Raw genomic sequence first — 23175 nt, 5'->3', positions numbered from 1 at the left:
TTTAGTTGGCTTGATAGTTAAGCTAAATTTAGACACCCCTTCTATCTTGATGCTATACTGCATATGGGACAATTTTCTTTCTAAAGAATGGGCAAGTGGATAAAAATGTCTAGATCTTTCCGGTAAAGTTTCCTAAACTGAACAAAGTGTTAATTAAACGAAACGAAACTTAATTTATATATTTTCGTTGCAAGGATGCCATTGTTGACAAAGTCACGAGCATTGGGCATGTAGAATGCAGAATCCAACAAAAGCCCAGAACTGAAAGGCCAAAGCCCAATTCAAATGGATTATAGTTTTCAGATTTTGAAGAACGAGTATAAACATCTATGTATCCGCTGAAAGTCAAAACTTCGGATCGGTATTTTCGGGAAATTCATTTTATCCAGTGCCTGTCTGATAAAAATTTTTAATTATTAAGGCATCATTCGATACTTTTTAATCAAACTTTATATATATGCATCAGAAGATATATATGTATATCCCAATAATAATGAGACTCTCATGGACATTCTGCGCAGCTATGCATATTCACTTTAAGCGGTGTGCGCACATGCCCCCATTAGTCCATTTATAGTTCAGTCAAGGGTGTATACATACTTGCTTTCATAATTCATTCAGTAGTGAATCACGGAGGAAGAAGACAGTTTAATGAAAGGCCACGTGGACTTCGGTTTCTTCTGCAATAAGAGTTGCACAAAACCCCTCCATTCTCATCAACTGTTTCACTTTGCAAACGTGGGTTCAGCATCGTATGGGTGTTGAGCAAAGAAGAAACCTGTAAGATGGGAAGCAAATTGCTCGGCGACAAATCCAACCACATGGCCGTTAAGAATTGAGATAATGTGGCTTCTAACACAACCACCGTACACAAGAGTGAGATTTGAGGTATTTGGGTGAGGGGTGGCAATTATCAAAATATGTACATCCATTTCCATAACTAAATCTAGAAAATTGCAGTGGTACTCACATTAAGACAGATCATATACAAAGTGCACCCATGTCAGGCGGTCCTCCATCCGATACACAGGCAGACAAAGTGCTAGAAGCTTCTCCTTTCTTGCCTTGCTTCCTCTCCTTTCGACCCCTTTTAGAGTCAACTGTTTGGTTACTGAATCAACAAGTATTACACATAAAAGATTACAGAAAGCTTGTACGAATTTATCTCTGGTAATAAATTATTTACTAATAATGCATGCTGGTGCATGATTACACATGAAAGACTGTAACTTGAGCTATAACTGATGTAAGAATCAACATTACCGTAGTAAGATTAAACACTCCCCTGTCCAGTAAGCAGTACATAACTACTCCACATGAGATGACCAGTAGTAGTGTAACATTGAAAAATCTTTGTATACAGAATGCAATCCCCCCCGCGATAAGGCATGCAATTTTAAATAGATTAAACAGAACCGGGAAAGAATAGAGCTCAAGAAGTTTACACAGCAAACTTGGTGGAGGATCTCCCAGCAGCTGTTCCGCAGCAAGCCTTGTATTTCTTCTTCGATCCACATGGGCAGACCTTGTTTCTTGGGATCTTCTAAAGTAGGAAAAAAAAGGGGGAAGAGAGAAAGGGGAAAAATAGGGAAACAGAAAAAGTCATCAACATTAGGAACCCACTCCATTCAAGGGAGGAAAGAAAAGGGTGGTTTACTAATTTTGAGGGTAAGGGGGGCCAAAAAAAAAAACCTTCTCGTTTGGTTTGAATCTGCTGTCATCATGGCTTCTTTTGATACTATTACTAGATTTATCCAAATCGCAGGTCTTATTTAGCCGTTCTTCCTCGTGTTGCTCACTATTTCCATTTTCATTGTCACCTAGAAATTCTCAGAAATTTTACTACGGATAAGAAAGCAATCTCTTCAAATATCATGAAAAGCCAAAGCTACAATGTCTGCCAACCATTATGTGAGATAAATCAAGTAATGAACTGAGATGAAAAGATGTAAATAGCCTATATATGTTCCTGTTTGTGGAGGCGGGGGCAAAAGAACAACAAATTCACAAGACGTATTAAAAAAAAATGAGATGCTAATAAGATTAACCAGGGCCAAGTATCTGCCTCATTATTATTTTAAGACAATTGAATTTCTAGAAGAACTACTTAGTGAGACTGATTAAACTTTTTAAAGAGTTTCTTGATTGGAGGCTACTTCAGTTAAGCAACGTAAAAATGCTTTACATTCTTTTGACTAAGATAGCTAGCACAAATTATACTGACTGGCTATTACCATAAGACATCTCTGCATTATTGCTTTTGACAGAGTATTCTTCTGTTCCCTGTTCTGCTATCAGAAACTCGATCGCTGCATCAACATCACCACCTACTTGCAGTAAAACCTGGAATGGGGTCAACATTTAAAACCAAAAAAAAAAGAAAAGAAAAGAAAACTCCTCAAACTAGCTGCAGAGATTAGGTATAGAAATCTCACATTCAAGACATTGACACTGTAATGGAGGACAATGAAATTACCAGACAACAGAAATTGAATGCAATTTATCACCTCTTCAACTTTTTCAGAATTTTCACAGCCACTTCCTGCCATAACCAATTTGATAGATCCTGCATTGATGATACCAGCTGCCCCTTTAAGCTTGCTTGTCACAGTTTTTGATTGAATAGATGCCGCTGAAATATCAGCATCGGCCTATAACAAACTACAAGTATTAGGCTCTTGATACAAACTACATTTTGAAACTTTCAAAAAAGTTAACAAAATTGTAATAATAGAACAATCTATCCCTAAAAGAAAAAAGAGTTATGATGAAAACCTTGATTATAATTGGCCTGGCTGAGCCAATACAAGAGTCTTCCTTCAACCGTACACTATTGTAATGTTCACCATCATGATAAGATCTGGACCAAAAATAATAATAAGAAGAGTACAAATCATATGCAGAACTTTGGGATTACATCTTCCATAAGGGCAAAAGGCAACAAAGACAAAGTTAGAAAAACAAAGATCAAGCACATTGTCGTAAAGAATAAATGGTTAAAGCTTTAACACCAAAGAATACAGCCCACAAGTGTTGATATAGACATATAATATCTCCACCCTATGAGGTGTGGAATAAATTGAAAAAGCTTATATAAGCTTCAAAGTTAGCTGTCTCTTTTATATGGCTTCGGAGGCTACGTTCTTTTACATTATATAAGAGGAAAACTTATACCAACTCATCTACCATATAAATCTAACAGAATCAGAAATAGCTTGTCCCAGGGGGCAAAATTACCCTTTTTTATAATTAGAATAAATGCACAGCAATAAATAACAAAATTATGATAACATTCCCAAAAACTCACAAATGGATCATACGAGCTTCATGGTAATCGAAATTCCTAATGTACCAGCGAGGCGACATGTGCTGCATCAAGGAAAGCAATAAGCAATACATGAATTTCCACAGCACTCTTGGTTAATCAAGAAAATATGTGATGCATTATGAGTATTTCCCTGTGTGCATTATAGTACATATGCACCAATGATGCGATATGGTGTGTTTCGTATCAATTAAATAACAAAGGAGAATTCTATCTTATGATAGGGGAACATGATAAGCATGCAGTAGTTTTGTAAAGAAGTGTGCCTGTGCACTTGTATTAATGCAACGATACATCTCGCATGCTATAACACATTTATGTTGGTGAATGCTGTGGCAATCTCTCCCCATGACAGGCACATAATTCATACATCTGGCAGCCAAAAAATGCCTAATATATTGCTGATGGTTGAAAGTATCAGCTATAGAAAAAGTTTCTAATTTAAAACAAATAATAATAGTTAATTAAATATGTTCTTCAAATACATTGCTCTAGCATTACGAACGATGCTCATGATCACACTGGTGCACATATTACAAAAGACACAACAAAAATATAAATCTCATTACAAATTGAGGATATTTATCCGAATATCTCATTGCTAGAACGAATGCTCATTTTGGGGAAAAATATCTTAAGCTCACAATGAATCAAGAAGGGCAGATATCGAGCAAGTCATCGTAAATTTTACAAGGTAAAAACTAAAGCTTTTGTTACAGTGTAGTTTCGTGACAATGGCAAAACTTTATTCCTGCATTTGAGTGAGCGTGAGATGCCAGTCCCTTTGACTATCTATTAGAACTAAAATTTTCATTCTTTGGTATCTCTCTTTTAAGTTTATGTATTTGATTAAATGCCAGTTCAACAAGACATTAGAACCTATTTTACCAAGAGGTCCTGTATTCAAGTCCAGAGAGTTCTTTTTTATTCTACTAATTAAATCAAAATAGAGCAAGATGAGCTGCTGTTTGGATCCAGATGACAAGCCTGTAAACTCAATCAACCTACAAGGAAAGGGAGTGAGTTCAAACTTAGATATTATAGTTAGACACTAAGACTCTTTACTGTAAACTTGAGCTTCAGCAGGTCAACAGCAATTAAAAGGCAGCCAGTGGTTTCCTATAAATGTGAGATTTTGGGATTAACAGTTGATCATCAATAATTAAAAGGAAGCCAATATCAGCAATCAAGCAAGGAGCAAACAAAATTACCACATCTCTCAAACAATAACTTCAAAGGTGTGCGACTAATTAAAAGGATCAATAAAAAGCCAAAATGGATAAACTATCAAAATTCCCAAATACACGAAAGAATCAAGCAAGCCAAAGGAAGAGAAAGCAGGTCTCACCCGATGAATGCATATATTACTATGTGTAACAAGAGAAGCTGCTTGCAATTCCATATGTCCAGCCCATGTTCCATCCGTTTCCATGGATTGGCAGTATTCATCAAAAGGGACATCATCCTCAATGAAGGGCTCAAATGTTTCACGGTTCTTCTATTGATTGAAGCTCCAACATCAGATTCACTTACAAGTTGATTATTCAAACAAGGAAGAGAAAGCATTATATAACAATCCCTGCTTGCTCATCCAAAAAGCAAAATTTCTTCTGACAATGAAAGAGATAGTAAATATCATAGAGAGAGATTCTGCATTCGCATAACTGTAAATGCAGGCATGGAATATCATGGACCATATCCTGTGAATTTTTGCAAAATCAGTCTTACTCATGCATCATTTTAGGAAAGCAATACCCTATAACCAGAATGAACCCAAAAATAAATAAAGCAATATCGCAATATCCTTCCTCAACCAATTGGTTTTTCCATACAGAGGCAGAAGTGCCAGACTGCACATTCCTAAGTCTACTAGGCCAGTAGTTTCTATGCTTCTCATCACAATTCAAATGAGAACCTTGAATACAATGTCTATTGTAGTTTACATATTGGGACTTCTCGTCCTTTTTTGGGGATTTGTAATCCTCCTAATCCTTGTACATATTTCTTATAGTTTTATTTAATCCTTGTTTCTTAGCAAAAAAAAAAGTCTATTGTAGTTTACATCAAGCTCGTACAATACATGGCATGGTATCATGCCCATCCAGCCATTCTGTTATTAGCTACAGCTCCATGTTAATGAAAAAAAGACATTCACTATTGACTTAGTCAATTCCCCAGGGGGCGGGCGCAGAAGGAAAAGAAAGAAAAGACCAATATGTGTGGGATATTTAGTTACTAAAGTCACAATGCAGTCAGTTCTAACATTAAATGCAATTCAAAGATAAAAACTAAAATAAATTTCAAAAGAGCAATGCCTACAAAACAATTAAGAGATTTGTATGGAAAATTAGGAAAAGCACATAAAAAACTTTTTCTTCCTTTATAGGCACTAACCACTATATATTGTACCACCATACTGCGATATTTTTGATGTTCCTCCTCGTTACCTTCCAACTGATCTGCAAGAGCCCTGCAAACTAGCAGGAGTAAACAACTTTAAAGTAAATTAAACCACAAACTTTTTCCCTTGCATAGTATGTCATGCAAATCATTCTAACAGTGAAAATCCTAGAAAAACGAGTCTGTAGTATGAGAAATGTACGATGAGATCATCCTACAAACACAAACCTGAAGAAACAATTACCGTCAGCTGTGACCTGGATGATTTTTAGGCCTAGTATGTCAAGCTGAGTGCGGAACTTGGAAACATCAGCCTGCTTTCCATGCGTTTTAGTCTGTCCACCACCAAGATGTTAGTTAATCCATATGTGTCCATTTATAGAAACAATAAATTGAGACGGGCCCTAAATATAATTAGCATAACTGGAATAAAATGATTTCAAAACTTAAGTAAAGAGATCACCCACAGCATCCAAAATAGTGATTCATGTTTCTTGTACATCACATCAGATTCATTCACATCAAGCCAAGGGTCAAATCTTCAGCTCATTACATATTCTAACTCTTTCATACTTAATCCAGCCAAAAAAAAAAAAAATTCTAGTTTCTACTTTTATCGCCTAATAAGAATTTCTCTACTAGGTGAGCCAGTTATCCATCTCCTCATTCTTGAACCCTTAGAATGGAGGCTTATCGTGTACTATCTCAATCACCCAACACTTAGCTCTCAATATTGTTGTCCTCCTTCATAGATGAGACCTCTCTGACAATTGATCACATCAAAATAAAGCACTAATATTGTAATTGCTCAAATTTTAACAACATTACTACTACCGCTCATTGCATCTAGCAACAAGTTACAAGCTCCATGGCCGTAGGCCATTTGAAGCACATGGCACAATCACACGTCTAAGACACTTCAAGCACATTGCTATTTCAAAGAAAATGAAGTGCACTTTTCCCAAATGACCGGCTGGTCGTGTATATTACAGCTTATGTAATGTAGTTACATAAGGCAATAAAGTCGTCAAGTTGAAATATTAAACTAAAATCAAACAGTTAAGAAGGCAAAATTCCGCAGTAAATAAGAAATTTGCAATGTAATTAAAATAATAAAAATGATGATGATGTGAAATTAGGGCAAGTTGAAGATGAAAGAAGAACGTTTATAGCCGGATGAAGATAATCAACTGTGAACAAATTTAAGTTTTAAGAAAATTAAAAAAGTGAAAGTAGAAATATAGCATTAATATGAACTTACGTGGGGCTGTTTCTTGAGTTTGGACTTTTGTGGTTTAGCTTTTACCATCGTCAGAAGATTGCTTCGATTTTATTTCTCCGCTTAATTACTTTTTACTATTATTATTATTCTTATTATGAAGCTGAAAGACAGGTGTGGCTCAGGGATCAAGCAGATAAAGAGTGAAAGATGATGATACAGAAACGGGATCATAAATGCTCATATATCCAGTTATCGACTCGGACTGTGACTTGTTTCTCAGACAGTTAGACTTAACACTCGGGTCTTGATAGTCGATACCGTGCCAAAACCAAAGTCTCCGGGTACGTGTGATGCGCCTCTCTCAATTCCGCGGATCTGATTTGATGAGGCCGCCGACTGAGGAGGTTGTTGGGATGGGCCCCTTTCACATGGACCGGAAGCCCACTTGAAACCTTGTTCGCAAGTTCTCCTAATGAACCCACATTGTGTAATTTCCCAAAATTATGGGATTATTTCTCATATTACAACTCATATTTTATGAGATTACTACATTAATATTTACAATCATATAATTACTGAGATTAATTTATAAATCTTATATAATACAATCTAAATTTTACACTCTTTAATATTCGAGAGATGTTTACTCCACTCACTTTTCGAAAAAGAATATTATTTTTACTTAATTGAGAAAAATATTAAAAACCCACAATGCGTTGTGGGAGCTCAAACCCGTGTTCTTACAATTATGAGGGCACTTGGCCAAAGCCGAGTGGCTCATTTGAATTGTACTTGAAGTCAAAGGTCCGAGTTCTTTTATGTGCATTATTATTTTTGTAAAAAAAAAATTAAAAGTAAATTTAACCTCTTCGAAGATCACGATCACATTTAGGAGATTTCAATAAGTTGTAATGTAATTCTTGACGAACTAACTTATCACCAAAATAGAGTAATGGTACGTGGTGGTTATTAATCAACATCTTAATGAAGAAACATTAACGTAATTGTAATTGTAAGTAACATTTCTTTACATGTGGGGCAGGTGCATGGCTCAACTTTCAATCCAAAGAAACGAACTGAAAAAAAGAAAAAGAAAAAAACGAAAAAGATGGATGGAAGGAGCTACCAGGTCCAGATGCGAAGGCCCGGCAATGCAGCTTTGAAATCGTACATGGCAATAAAAGTGGTCCAAAGCCAGAAAGTGTTATGTTAGTCATTTTGAAAACATTTTTTTACGAGCAGAATCGGAAGAAGTCAGAAAGTTTGGTGACAAGTAATGGCACTTCACAGAGTAGGCCCCGACACTAGCCATGCCAACGCCAGGCAAATGCACAGATACAATCGAGCATCGATGTGTAAGATAGTAGCCACAAAATTTATGTAGTTTTTTTGGGTCATTGAACACTTCACTTTTGTTGAGTTTGTGCAATTTGACCAAAAACGTGTATGAGGAAATCACGTCTCAACTATTTTTTTGACCTATCAAAAACTAAACTACTTTTTTGACGAGACATTATTACTACTACTATCTAATAAAAGTTTAATAGACAATAGACATATAATACTTTTATTTTGAAAAAAAAGCAATCATATAATTGCTTCTTATTTTCAAATTAGAAAAAGACAAACACACCACAATGTTTAGGCAAAAGGACAAAACCCATATGTTTCAAAAAATATATTTACACCCCTATTCACTAACGGAAATAGTAACTATTAACAGAAATTATCGTTATACCCTTCTAGCATATAAAAAAAATTATTGATTATCCAATTTGTCCATCTATTATTAATAAAATTATAAATATACCCTCATTACCCAATTCCTCTATTTAAATTTTTATCAAATTCCCTCTTCAAGCCTTAATTCATTACTCAAGAATAAAAATAAATAAAATTGGTTATTAATGTTAACTTGTATTTCAATTAATACCGTAATAAATAACATAAAAAATTAGTTATAAATATACAAGTTTAAATGATAACATGTGGAAAATTGTTAAATATACAAGTTTAAAATTTCAATAAAATTTTATGGTATTAATACCACAAGTTAAACTTGTATATATTTTTTTATATGCTAGAAGGATATAACAGTAATTTATGTTAAAAGTTACTGTTTTCGTTAGTGAATGGGGGTATAAATGTCTTTTTTGAAACATTAGGGGGGTGTTTGTCTTTTTCCCTTTTCAAATTAAAAAATTATACATATGTATATGAATACTTTCTAATTAGGGATAAACTAAATATATATATATATATATATATAATAAATTTTTTAAAATAATATATTAAAATTTATATTTTTTTATCTTTTAATTTATTCCTGACTTTAAAATAGTCAGAAATTATTGATTGAAAGCTTTTATATATAGGGAAAAGGACACTGAGACCCCTAACGTTTGAATAAGGGACACAAAACCCCCTAATGTTTCAAAAAAGACACTCAGACCCCTATTTCTTAATAGTAAATTATAATTTTACCATTATACCCTTATAGCATATTAAAAAATAATTGTTCATTATCCAATTTATTTCTATATTATTAATAAAATTACGAATATAACTTCATTACCCAATTTTTTCATTTAATTTTTATCAAATTTTATCTTCAAACTAAATAAATTTAATCCATTGCTCAAAAATAAAAATAAATTAAATTGATTATTAATATAATAAAAATAACATATATTTAATATAAAAATAACATATATTAAATTAAAATAAATTTAATTTATATATGGAGAATTTTTATTTTTAAGAAATTATCAATTTAATTTATATATAAGAAATTATAAGAAATAACATATGGAGAATTGTTATTTTTATTATATTAATAATCAATTTAATTTATTTTTATTTTGAGCAATGGATTAAATTTATTTAGTTTGAAGATAAAATTTGATAAAAATTAAATGGAAAAATTGGGTAATGAAGTTATATTCGTAATTTTATTAATAATATAGAAATAAATTGGATAATGAACAATTATTTTTTAATATGCTATAAGGGTATAATGGTAAAATTATAATTTACTATTAAGAAATAGGGGTCTGAGTGTATTTTTTAAAATATTAGGGGGTTTTGTATTCCTTATTCAAACGTTAGGAGTCTCTGTGTCCTTTTCCCTTATATATATAACACCATCTTATCATCGTCCATTTGAGGATATAATTATAATTATTTTATTTTATTTAAGGAAACATTAAAGATTTAAAGTGTTGGAAGAAAATGTGGGCTGAGAACACACCAACTAAGAGTGTAACCCAAGCGTGCAATGCCAGAAAAGCGAACATTAATAATGGTTGCAGTCTTGTAGATGGAACATATCAACGGAATATGTGGGCAAAAATGGGCCACTGGGTCGACCAATCCACCGTGATCACTATCGAATCAAGTGATAATTGTTGTTTAAAATAAGAAAATTAAAAGGTTAGAAAGATACCAAGAGTAGGTCAAGCACTAAAGCAGTTAAATACTAAAAGAATGAAGAGTGATTCGGAAAAAAACCAAAAAGCAACATTATGTCGAAACCACTTAATACATAACCAAGCCCCACCATAATTTAAATTTTGAAAAAAAAAAAAAAAAGATGCTGTGATGCTTTCATTATAGCTAATTTTTCTTCATTCTTTCATGCTCTAGCTATCGTATTATACTTAGGGGCCGTTTATTTATTTTTTACTTAATGATTTAATTGATTTAATTTTAATCAGTTCAGTCATTAAGACTGTTTGTTATTTTAATTTAATAAATATTTTTAGCCATTAAGTCATTAAACTATTTTTTTTAGATTTTTTCTTAATCTAAATAGTATGAATGATATCATTAAAAAATATTCTCTAAAATATACATATCTAATTAATTAATTTTCATCATTACCTAACCAAAATTTAATAATTAGCATTGTTACCCACCTCTATATAACTTTTGATAACATATAGTGGTAAACTATTAGTATTTTTATCTTTTTATTTTCTTCAAATTATCATTATTTATCTTCATAATTTTTTATGAATATTTTTCATATAAAAAATTATAAACTATAATAAAATTGATTAACATATATAATATAGAATATTAAATAGTTGTATTCAATTAAAAATGATTTATGTTATGATATTTATTATCTCATTTACATTGTTTGAAATGTTTATTATTTGTTTAATATTTATAATTTGTAAAGACATAAATGTAAAAATATTAGTTTTAAAATTTTTTAAGTTAAAAAAACAACTTGATATTTATTTTTAAAGATTCAAATAAAAAAAATATATCATTCGGATTTAAACATTTAATTCTATTTAAAATTTAGAATAATTCAAGTTTATTTAAATTTTAGACAAAAAAAACCACATTATTTTATAATGAAAAATTGGATGGACAGGCCATGCAAGCCAAATACAAAAAATATTAATTAATTGATTTTAAGAGAATTGATGTCTCATTCAAGTTATAGCTTAGTAACTACGTATATAAATTTCTTTTAAAGTTGATAATTCAACCATTAAATTCTCTCAACTAACAATAAAATCGAGATTTAAATTAAGGAAAATTTATAAAAATAGCTCAATTTTTTTTTAATTTTCACAAATGGCCCCCAAACTTTTTTTTATCAACATTATCCAAAAACCCTCTTAAGTGGCGAAAATACCCTTCCCATTTTCACCAAGCTTCCTCACTCTCCTTCATCTCTCTCTCTCTCTCTCTCTAACCAACGATTTCTCTCTCAAGGTGATCACTCATTGTCAGCGGCTTCTCAGACTCCATCCTCGGCAGCCAACATCACCAATATTTCAGTCAAGATTTAAAACCAAAGGTTAGTTTAAAAAAACCCTAGATTTTGAAGCATTTTATATTCTTCTTTTATGTTGTGTTGGTGATGGTGAGTGAAAATTGAAGTGTTTGTGATGTTGATTTTATAGGTGGAGTTGTTCGTGTGGTGCATGAGTGAAGATTGAAGTTGTCACGGGCTCGGTGTCGACACCCATCACGCAAAATCATGTGCGACAGGCACCTGTCGCACCAATTTCGTGCAATAGGCAACCTGTCGCACTAATTTCGTGTGACAGGTGTCTGTCCCACCAACATACAATCGCTATGAACTCTCTTCTCGCACAAATTAAAGTTGGCAAACACCTCTTTAACATTTGGTGATGCAAAAACAAAGTATAAACAATTTAAGAAATATTTTATCAAATACTTTATACGTAATATTTCTATAAACCCAATTTTCTTACCTAGGTTTTGCCGTTGTTGGTGATGATTCTAGAGGGCGAGGCTGCGTTTGATTTGATGAGGAGGGAGAAAAGTTGTGTTTGGTTATGAACTAACCGAGGTAATTTAAGAAAGAAACCTTGTGTTTAGCTAGTTATGATAAAAAAAGATGTAATGGTTAAATGTGAAAAATGACAAAATTATTTAGTTATTTTTATAAATTTCCCTTAAATTCACAGGAAACGGATGTGAAATAACAGACGGCGGAGACTTTGCGCGCTTCCGGTTCGATGAAAAATAGAAAACAGAGAACCCGCGCCCAATTCGGCAACGCCAGCGGTTCAGCGTCTTAATATTAACTCGTACGTGTCCCACACCGTCAGGCCCGGGCCGACACATTGCCTCCCCAGCCCCACTCTCGTAAAACTCTAAAATAAAAAAATGCAAAAAAGATCATCAGTACAGAACAGTAGTCGGTACTCATACACTCATACTGACTCCTTATCCTTATTAATTAAGAAAAATTCACCATCAGTTTTCATTTTCATCCCAGTCGCTCTCTTTACTTTTCCCTCATCTTACTTTTTCTTGCTCACCAAACACACTCATACTTTCTCTATTTATGCTTCACTCTTAGCTTTGTGGTTAATTAGCGCTCTATCGCGTCTGCTTCTTCTCTCAGTTGTCGGTTGGCTCGGAGCGTCACACATTGTGGAATTAGCTACTCTAATTGAAGTTTCTTTGCATTTAAGTCCTTCCTCCGCCTCTGCGCTGTGTTGATGGTCCATGCACGGTGACTAATCGGTGATACGTCGTCACAGGTGAGCGAGAGCGGTTACATTTTTGTTCTAAATTGTGTGTTGTTTCTTCGGAGATGTAGAAAGAGAAGAATCCCGTGGACTTTAAATACATGCATTGATCCAAAATTACCGTTTTCCTAATTTGTTTAATTTTTAATAAAAAGGGAAACTTATGTGTAAGAGAGTCAGACAATAATGATTTTGACGTTTCACTGTAATTTTTTATTTTTTAATCCAAAATACTTTACCTATTTTTGGCATGTAATGTGAAAAACCAGTAGTAGGCTGTTGTCAAATTTTCTGTTTCTTGATCAATATTTTATTTAATCATGCAGTGGGTGACAGAATGTTTGTTTGTTGAAGTAGACGATTTTGAGCCAACGGTAGTGGCTGAATATAAGACACTTGTATCAATGATGCAATGATAATTTGGTTTATGAAAAGGGATTTGTTGTCATCGCGACTGATCCTTTCGATTATGCAAGTGATCAACTTCTGGCGCCTGTCTAATTATAATTCTTTCTTTAATTTTGATGCAGGTGTTTTCTTTTAAGGTCTTTCAAGTGTTGGAGCTGGATTTGGTGAAATGATGGACCACAAGCCATGGCTCTGGAGGAAAAAGTCCTCTGAGAAGACCATTATTGCAACTGACAAATTAGATCTTTCTTTGAAAGGAAATGAAGCAGAGGTAAACCTGCCTTTGGTCTAATGTATTTTTCTTGTATGCCAAACTCTCACTAAACTTATGGTTCTGATCTTTTTATATTATTATATCCACTAAATTCTTGATTTTTCAATGATCCATGCTTGCCTATGTTGGCGTATGTCGCTTTATGTTTTCCTAATTGAATTGTGTTGATTACCAACCTTTTCTATCTAAATTGGTGAGTTGATATCATTCTTGCCATGTTATCATTTTTCTGATTGCTAAAGTGAAATTTGTACTAATTAATAAGATGCCACTTGACCTAGATGATAAAGAGTTACATATGTTGAAGTTTACTATTGTTTGAAATTGAAGCAATGGATTTAAATTTTTGAAGTGATGTTGGTAACCAACAGGACTTAGCTTAATTGCTCCAAATTGTATTTTATCTTTCTAGTCATTTTTTGGGGTTAACTACCCTCTTCAAGACAATAAAGAACTTTTTCAGCCAGCTTCTGTTCAGTAAAACACTTCTCACATTTTCTGGATATTTTGCAAAACTTCAAATAAAAATCATACCGATATAAGATGCACCTTCCTTATATGGCTGCAGGAATACCTCGGCTTAACTATGCTGCTTAAGTCCTGATTTACCAAGAATAATTATAACTTTAAATTTCTGTTTGGCAGTGTCATTATGCCTTTCAGAGTTTGCTGAATGTTTTCTCTGTAAATTTTCATGAGGATTGGTTGTGCACTGGGGCATTAATCATAATTTTGATTTTTCAGATGCAAATACTTTTAACTTATAAAGCGGAATTAGAGAATGATGTGAAAAACTTAAATGACAAGCTTTTTTCTGCCCTTGCTGAATGTAATGCCAAAGATGATCTTGTGAAGAAACATGCAAACATGGCGCAGGAAGCAATCACAGGTAATTTATTGAAACCTTTTTACTCTAGGAATTCCTTCAACTTTTTATCATAAGATTTTGTGTTTTAAAATAAAAAATTACTGTCACGGGAGTTGCATTCAAAATCTTATTTAGCTACACTTTGATTTCTAATTTACATATAGGCCGAGAGAAGGCAGAAGCAGAAGTGGTGTCTCTAAAGCAAGAACTTGATGCAGCTTTACAGCAGAGAGATACTGGCGAGGAAAGACTGATCCATCTGGATGCAGCCCTGAAGGAATGTATGGACCAGTTACATTTTGTGCGAGAAGAGCAGGAGCAAAGAATTCATGATGCTGTAATGAAGGCATCTATGGAATTTGAACAATCCCTGATGATTTTGGAGGAGAAGCTGGCTGAGACCAGTAAAAGGCTTGCAAAGTTAGGTGTTGAGAACACTCATCTTACGAAGGCTCTCCTGGCAAAGGAAAAGTTGATTGAAGACTTAGGTAAACAAAGGACTCAAGCTGAAGCAGATTCTAATGCCCTTATGGTTAGATTGGATTCAACAGAGAAAGAAAACGCTTCACTGAAATATGAGGTTCGAGTGCTTGGGAAGGAGCTTGAGATCCGAAATGAGGAGAGAGAATTTAATCGCCGAACTGCTGATGAATCACACAAGCAGCACTTGGAGAGTGTGAAGAAAATAGCCAAGTTAGAATCAGAATGTCAGAGGCTACGAGTCCTGGTCAGGAAGCGGTTGCCAGGTCCTGCTGCCTTGGCAAAAATGAAGAACGAGGTTGAAATTCTGGGGAGGGAGTCACCTGAAACGAGGAGGAAAAGGTTGAATTCTAGTCCTTTGGGTTCCATGGTTGACTCAGCATTTGACAATCCTCCTGACACTCCCAGCAAAAGGATTAATTTTCTGACTGAACAATTACGTGCTATGGAAGAAGAAAACAATTCTCTCAAGGAAGTTCTTGATAAGAAAACAAATGAACTCCAATTTTCAAGAACCATGTATGCTCGTGCAGCTTCCAAATTATCAGAGGTGGAGTCACAGATTGAAGAGTTGTCTAAAGGTCGCAAGATCATGGAGCCATCGAGGACCAGCATTATGTCATATGAGCTCTCTCTGACATCAATGTCTGACATTGGTAGTGATGATAAGGTCAATTGTGCTGAGTCGCGTGCTTCTGCTTTAATTTCTGAATCAGAACACTTGAGAAGTGGTAAACAGAGGGAGCCACCATTTTGCAGAACTGTTGGAGCTTCGGACATAAGTCTGATGGATGATTTTGTGGAAATGGAAAGATTGGCGATAGTCTCTGTCAATAAACCAGATGGGACTTCTCATGTTTCTCCAATTAGAGCTAATGCAATTGTTGGCCCCTTGGAAACTGAGTCCAGTGGTCATTCCCCTGCGACCATAGGTGAGGAGATATTTCGGGTTCCTGAACATCAGGCTGACTTTGGCGTATTGAATCGAGAAATCAAATCCAGAGATATATTAATTGGTAAATTTCCTAGTTGGCTTCAAGAAATACTGGAGCTCATCTTAGAGCAAAACCATGTCACCAATAGACACCCTTACAAAATACTTGAGGATGTTCGAGATGCTTTGGTGTACATAGATCATCAGTCCACTCATCAATTGGTTGATACAAGGGAGAGCTCAAACAATCTTCATAAATCAAATTCTCCTCATTTTAGTTCAGTAACAGATGCTGAGATATCTTTGTCAGAGAAGAACCAGCAGTTTCACTCTGATCTGAGTAAATCAATACGTAAAATTGCTGAGCTTATTGAAAAGATCAATTTAACATCTCCAGAATATGGTCTCCTGGAGAACTTGTCCAAGAAGGATGGGAGTGTTATCTCCTATAAAAACACAGCACCTTCAGGCTACATGGTTCGTGTTTTCCAGTGGAAAACTTCTGAACTTAGTGATATCTTACAGCAGTTTGTTCATGCTTGTTATGGTGTGCTGAACAAAGAGGCCGACTTCAACAAATTTGCCAATGATTTAAGTATTGCTTTGGAATGGATTATGAACCACTGCTTTTCTCTTCAAGATGTTTCCAGCATGAAGGATGAAATAAAGAAGCATTTCGATTGGGATGAAGTGCGGAGTGAAAGTGAAGCAGAAGTTGGAATGGTTTATCAATTCACTGAAGCTGATGGATTACATCTTCCCAGAGGACAATCTTCGTGTTTGCCAACATTTGCTGTTGCAAATGGCCATTACTTCTCCCATAAGAAAGAACTTCCATCTAATGAAAGTGAACCAGGGTCTGAGTTCATCAATGTAGAAGCTGGAAACAAAGTCAGGCAAGAGTGTCTCGTGTCAGCTATTGACAAGAGTAATTCTTTGATGAGTCAACTTCAGGAATCACAGAAAATCGTTTCAAACTCGCAAAATGAATTAGACATTTTGAAAAAATCAAAGGAAGTGATTGAGGATCAAGTTAAACTTCAGAAAATGATAAATGAAGATCTTGATACACAGCTTAAAGTGGCCAGAGTTGATTTGAATGAGGCTTGCCAGAAACTTTCATCTCTAGAAGTGGAGTTGGAGGATAAAAGTAACTGCTGTGAAGAATTGGAGGCCACGTGTCTTGAATTACAACTTCAACTGGAGAGGTAATAAATAGCTCTTTACAATTTCAATTTTGTGAAACCAATAATGATTGGCAATTTCATAATCCTACCTGCATTCCTGAGGGATGTCATTTCTTCTGATACATGATATTATCAGTGTGACGAAGAGTGGAATCCCAACCGATGAACTGAAGCAAGATGAAAAGCAAATCCAAACTGTAAGTTCATATCGTCTTATCCTATATATGTTACTTATTTGGAGTTATTCTCTGTATCATTAGGTTCTGGTAGCCTTGATGATGGCTTTGGTTAATTATTATTATTTTGCAGGTAATTTCATTGACATTGATATAAGATTTTCTGATAAAAGTTTCCTAGTGATAAATTGTTCCCCAAAAATACTCTGTGTTCACTCCTGTTTGTATTGACAAAAATGTCGTCGGTTAAATAGCAGGTTAGGGCAACATAAGATTGGATAGAAGTGAGTGAGATGTCCTTGCACGCATACTCCTTTTATCAAGGAGTCTTCTGACTAGTATTGTATGTTTTTGGCTCATTTTCATTTTGTTTCAGTTAACTTTTGTCGTGAGAAGTTTTTTTCAAACTAATGATGTTTTCTCTAAAATGGCATTCCTTGTAGTTTCTCTTCCTGGCAAATATAACTGACAAGAAATGAGTATTGTTGATTATCTACAATGCTAAGCGGTGAGGAAGGGATTAAATTATTTGTGGTAAACGTAGTAAAGAGTGGAGAAATTATATATTTTAGATTAAATTATTTGTGGTAAACATAGTAAAGAGTGGAGAAATTATATATTTTAACGAGTTTCAAGTATATATGACCTGTAGTATTGATGTTCATCTTTAGAACTTATGTTTTGCTTGAAGTGCTTAAATAAGTATTTATTGTGATTGAATTGAGGACTGTTGTTGGGAGATGGCAGGATTGGGAGATCGCAACTGCTTCAGAAAAGTTGGCAGAGTGCCAAGAAACTATTTTAAACTTGGGGAAACAATTGAAAGCACTGGCTTCTCCAAGGGAAGCAGCCTTATTTGATAAGGTCATCCATACCCCTACTGACACTGTTTCTACTGCTGCTGCTGCAACCACAACTTTACAAAAGAACAAGATGATCAACCAAAGATCCTCGCTATTGGATCAGATGATGGCCGAGGATAACACTAACGGTGAGGATCTTAATTGTCCTAGGACTAAAGGGAATGATGACAACTACAGTTCTGTTTTCATCTCCAGTAGGGCAATAGAGCCTTCAGGAAAGATCCTTGCTCTAAATGGAACCAAACACCAAGACGATGACGCCGTGGATAAGTTGTTGGCCATTGTGCCCAGCCAAAAAAGGGGTGGTGGGAATTTGTGGAAAAAGCTTTTTTGGAGAAAAAAGAAATTTAACAGCAAAAAAATTACTCTTCCTTTTGCCACATAAATGAGAAGCTATGACTGGGTTTGATTCTCGGGCTATGTTTTGCTATGGCTTGGTGTTTGGTTTGTTGCCTCTGCGTTAGGGTAACAGTTGAAAGCTTGACCTCTATTAGTCATTAGGAGAGAGATTGCATGTTGTTGTTTTTCCTGTTGCTGTATATGTATCTGAAACTCAGTAACACGACTTTGCGTGTGGAAGAAATAAAAGAAAGAAAGAGTTCATCTACCTCTCGGGCGGAAGGTTTTTGTACAACAATAATTTCCCGTTCATAAAAGTTCTGCTGATCTACCTTAAATCCTTCAAGTTGGTTATGGTAATAATTTCTCGTTCTTTGAAAAATAAAAACAGTAAAACATGATTTCTTCTTCAAAAGTGATCCAAAATCATCAAATATTAGATATTCACCCTAATATAACCTATTTTTGTCACAAATAGTTCATCAGATACGGTGAATGAATTTTCAATTAGCTTACCGTACTACAATGGTGACGATTGAAAGATCTCATTATTTCTAAGAGGTAAAAATTTCTAAGTAAATGAAGTACAACATGGTGCGAAATTTGGATTTTCTTGGAGACTTTGAAGCAAAAATGAGAAACCAGAAAGTTTTAATCTCTGTATAACACAAATGCTGTGATATCGTGTAGTCCAGCCTGCTCGTAGCATTCAGCAATGCGCTCCGCTGAGTCATCCCAAGTGCCTTCTACAGAAGCTAAATCCAACAAAAAAGCAGCTTCATCTAATGCAACCTGTATATTTTGAAGGAAGAAGTCAAATGAGCTAACACTTCCATCGTCTGATTGAAAGTAATCTATATATTCAATTTAACAAGTTCTAAATCAAATTGGAAATAAACAATATGGTAGAAAGCAACAAGCTACTTTAATATCAAAAAACCTGAGAATGTGTTTTCCCCTTGTTCAGGTCCTCCTGCTTTCCCTCTGCGGTCACTTTTTCTTTTATATAATCAATTTGATCATCCTCCCATTGTGCTATATCAGCAACTTCCTAACAGAACCTAACCATTTAACACAACTGAAAGATAATATATAATAAAAGAGGAAAAGGGAAGAAAAGGGAAAAAAAAGAAGAGAGAGAAAGAGATATGAAAGAAAATAATCATCCAATGGTGCTGCACCTGGTATTTGCAACCCAAAGTCCACCATGGTAATTTTAAAGCCCCCCTGGCAGCATCTTTAGCTTCTAGATTACGGCCAACTCTGAAACAAGCACAACAGAGCCTCTAAGAATGTAACAGCAGACATCAGTTAAATAATGCACATAAATCCCAGGATAATGTAATGAAAGGAAGTTACTACGAACTTTAGTAAAATCTCTGCATTAAATACAAAAGGCCGTGCAAATCCAGGAAAATGCTCCTTTTTCGTATAGAACTCCCCAGTCACCAAAGCAGAAACCTTTTACAAGCATGTATAAACAATAAACGATGCATCAAAAGACAAAACTCCTCAGACATGCAAGCAATAGCCGAAATCAGCAGAATCTTACATGGTCTCCTTTGGCAAAATGTTGCATCACTTTGCGCTCTAGGACATCTGGAAATAAACCAACCTGAAAGCAAACTGTTCGTCATAAAATTTTATTCAGGTGGCTGATTAAAGCACAATAGCCGTGTGGCATTTGGTACCTTCCTTAAGAGATAAACATCAATATCTGAAATCTGAGATTTAGCAAAGTTGCCCTTTTTGTAAAGTTTCTCCCCAGCTTCAGCAGCAACATGAAATAACATGCCACTGCTTTCCAGCAAGTTCTTTGCATCTTCTTCAACCAAAATTCTGTGGATAAATTGGTCTACCTACAACGAAAGAGAGATAGGATACAATCTATGACAAGTGTGCTCTGTGAAACACATTCTTTTGTTGAAACTTAACTATGAAATCTTGGCATTCTATATCAATTACAGAGTGCATATGTACATTTTTAGCTAAAAGCCTAACTCCATGCTTCCAAACCTCCACAACCGGCATTTCCATCCTGCAGTGTTTCAGGAGATCAGCCAAGTTGAATAAAAGCAATTAACAGAAATGATCAGAAGCATATGAGTTTCTTACCCAGGTGGAGCTGTTGGCCATCGCAGCAATGCGGTTAGAGCATCTATTACAAGGACATCATGCAAGAGCTTCAACACTAATACTTCTCAGCAATTGAAAAATCCAAACATAGACAAAACTTCATCTATACCTGAGCTGCTTTTGGCTAGCGGAATTGCAAGGGGTATCAATCCTTGCTTGGCTCCAGGAGAAATAATGGATTCACCTGTTAAAATGTATTAGACAAGAAGGTATTATGCATGAAATCCATTGATCATGAAAGCACTGAACAAGAAGCAAATTCTGTCGTGTAAAGACAACATGGCCCAAATGTTGGTCTGCGTCAAATATCCATGAATATTCATATAAGTATATTTCCACTCTTTAGACAGTTCGTAGTTGCTCAATAGATAAAGTTTTCTCCACAAGACACTCTCTCTCTCTCTCTCTCTCTTTCTCTCTCTCTCTCGATATAATCAAATCCAATAGAATCCAATTACATTTCTCTGTTGATCTCTTTCTTTCTTTTATTACACAAAAAAGGAAATACCACAAGAACTAATGCATTTGCACAATTACCAGTTCAACGCCAACATGATTCAATTTTTTTTTTCTTTTTCATAGTTATGGGTCCGTTCTTTATCCCTCCAATAATTTCTAAAAGCATGAGTCATCCATTTTCGGAGAGGAATCATCCATGAAATATCACTCTTACTCCTACTTCACACTCATTAAATCCTACAAACATTCCAAAGTAGGCCTATTTGATTTTGCAAGCAAGATAGGATTCTTTATTTCTAAAATTGAGGATAAGAAAAATTTAATAAAATGCCTCCGGATGGATATAATCCCAAGTTTCGGGTGTCGGCATCCTCATTTTTTTTTTCATGCGGACATTCTTTCAATGCTAGTAAACCGCACGGGTTTATAGTGCACTCAAAAAATTATTTTATTAAGCCGCATGGTTTAACAACGTGTCTATATTAAAAAAATGAGGGGCCCCTACCTAAGAATGATATATATAATATGGTAAGATTTTATCCAAAAACAATGTTAGGCATCCTAACATTTGTACCCCAAATTAAGTCCCAACTAATATGGTATTCATCAATCGAATAGTAAATTTTACAAGTTATGAAATTTATTGAAATTTATGTCCACATCGTATTGGCACTCAAGTTTGGAATCAAATATTATGATCCCTTACCCTAGCATTATTGTTCATCCAAATAGTATCCTAAAGCCAACTGATTTCCTAATTTTCGACGAAACAGTATTCATATTTGGAGCAGAAATGCCCTTAAATATAACAAACGGAGAAGACAGAGGTCATTAATAATGAAACTTACCTCTTGCCTTCAGCAATTTTAACAAATGAGACAAATGCTGAGGCGGTTGAGTAGCGGCCACATCCTTTATGAAACTTATATGATCTGCAACTCGAACAACCGATAAACAAACTTTTTTTTAAAATCAATTTTCGCTAGTAAATCGTCAATTGTTAAGCCTGTAACTGCAAGAAAAGTGACGTGGTTTTTTATATTACCAGGAAATGAAGATGAAGAAGAGCGAACAGACCGAGAGCCGCTGGCTGTGCGGCGTCTGAATAGGAAGAGGGTGCGCAGAGCGGTGGCGCGTGAGCATTCGTACACCACTCCGCCGCCGATCTTCATTTCTTCGCTCACAGTCGATACTCCTAACTATAAGGATTTGGGGGGGAAAATTATAACACCTTGCAATATTAGGGGGAAAAAAACAATAATCAATGGACATTATATTTTGACCACATTTAAAATAAATTGTGTACTTAATGTGCTAACTGTATTTGTATTGGAATAGAAATCGAAATGACTTAAGTTGTTTTAAATTATTAAAAAGGTCCTTAATCGATTATTATAATAATAATAATAATAATAATTATTATTATTATTATAATATTAATTGATTGTAATATTTTATCATTCTTATTAACGATAAAAAAGTATTATAATCATCATCATCATGACTTAGGAATTTGATTTTTTTTTTTTGGTATTTATAGTTTTCATTTAAAGGGCTCATTTTGGGAATATTAAAATATTAATGAGGGTAGAATGGAAACTCGTGAGGAATAGAAGATTAATTCCTACCTGCTACTTGACAATCATTCTCTCATTCCTCATTTTCAAGTTTAAATGAACTCTACGATTTTGATTCTAATTTCTGTCTCTATTTTACAAAGTAAACACTCTCGCTGATTTTGATTTCTTGATCTAGAAAGCATATCCATCCTTGGCCTCTTTTAACATCGGTCATAAAGATTTAGATTCCTTCGTCATAGAAATAATTTGAAAATTTCTTTGATTTTGGAATTTGGTAAATTTTGTTAAAAATTATTTTCAACAAAATTATCCTATCCTACTGGATATTTTGAAAAATAAATAGATGTAGATTTTTAAATTTTAATTTTGAGAATTCATTTTATACTTAGTATAATTTCATTCTCATCTACAATATAAAATTCTAAAACTATCCCTATTAATTAAGAAATAAAATAATTAAATAATAATAATTATTATTATTATTACTAATTATATTGA

The 23175-nt window shown here is 34.3% G+C and overlaps 3 protein-coding genes across 33 annotated transcripts; 1 reads left to right on the top strand and 2 right to left on the bottom strand.

The window, feature by feature from the left end:
• Positions 1-432: 432 nt before the first annotated feature.
• On the bottom strand, positions 433-7286 carry LOC102620542 (OVARIAN TUMOR DOMAIN-containing deubiquitinating enzyme 7). Of its 29 annotated transcripts, none has more exons than XM_052444473.1 (12): positions 6987-7284; positions 5954-6060; positions 5720-5795; positions 4674-4823; positions 3308-3369; positions 2776-2860; positions 2436-2651; positions 2235-2343; positions 1693-1820; positions 1446-1543; positions 971-1111; positions 433-852 (listed from the first exon to the last, which is right to left on the bottom strand). In XM_052444473.1, the coding sequence occupies exons 1-11, from the start codon at positions 7032-7034 to the stop codon at positions 982-984; spliced, it is 1209 nt and encodes a 402-aa protein (XP_052300433.1). In that variant the 5' UTR covers positions 7035-7284; the 3' UTR covers positions 433-852; positions 971-981. The 29 variants fall into 29 exon arrangements, with proteins under 29 accessions (XP_052300433.1, XP_052300434.1, XP_052300432.1 ...); XM_052444474.1 differs by having other exon boundaries at positions 433-849; XM_052444472.1 differs by having other exon boundaries at positions 433-778; positions 6987-7282.
• A 5268-nt stretch (positions 7287-12554) lies between these two features.
• Positions 12555-18770, top strand: LOC102619871 (filament-like plant protein 7). Of its 3 annotated transcripts, XM_025093996.2 has the most exons (7): positions 12555-12985; positions 13300-13347; positions 13504-13652; positions 14400-14544; positions 14688-17145; positions 17261-17321; positions 18048-18770. In XM_025093996.2, exons 3-7 carry the CDS (start codon positions 13551-13553, stop codon positions 18546-18548), a joined length of 3267 nt encoding a protein of 1088 aa, XP_024949764.2. In that variant the 5' UTR covers positions 12555-12985; positions 13300-13347; positions 13504-13550; the 3' UTR covers positions 18549-18770. The 3 variants fall into 3 exon arrangements, with proteins under 3 accessions (XP_024949764.2, XP_006494453.2, XP_052300223.1); XM_006494390.4 differs by lacking the exon at positions 13300-13347; XM_052444263.1 differs by lacking the exons at positions 12555-12985; positions 13300-13347 and having other exon boundaries at positions 13506-13652; positions 14497-14544.
• A 219-nt stretch (positions 18771-18989) lies between these two features.
• On the bottom strand, positions 18990-22353 carry LOC102619583 (protein IN CHLOROPLAST ATPASE BIOGENESIS, chloroplastic-like). Its single transcript, XM_006494389.4, has 11 exons — positions 22143-22353; positions 21946-22029; positions 20748-20822; positions 20618-20660; positions 20483-20540; positions 20194-20361; positions 20055-20117; positions 19869-19963; positions 19684-19765; positions 19443-19553; positions 18990-19294 (listed from the first exon to the last, which is right to left on the bottom strand). The coding sequence occupies exons 1-11, from the start codon at positions 22267-22269 to the stop codon at positions 19154-19156; spliced, it is 1047 nt and encodes a 348-aa protein (XP_006494452.2). The 5' UTR covers positions 22270-22353; the 3' UTR covers positions 18990-19153.
• Between the last annotated feature and the right edge of the window lie 822 nt (positions 22354-23175).

The sequence above is a fragment of the Citrus sinensis genome, chromosome 7 (assembly GCF_022201045.2).
Source record: "Citrus sinensis cultivar Valencia sweet orange chromosome 7, DVS_A1.0, whole genome shotgun sequence".
NCBI lineage: Eukaryota > Viridiplantae > Streptophyta > Magnoliopsida > Sapindales > Rutaceae > Citrus > Citrus sinensis.
This window is presented reverse-complemented; position numbering and strand designations above follow the sequence as displayed.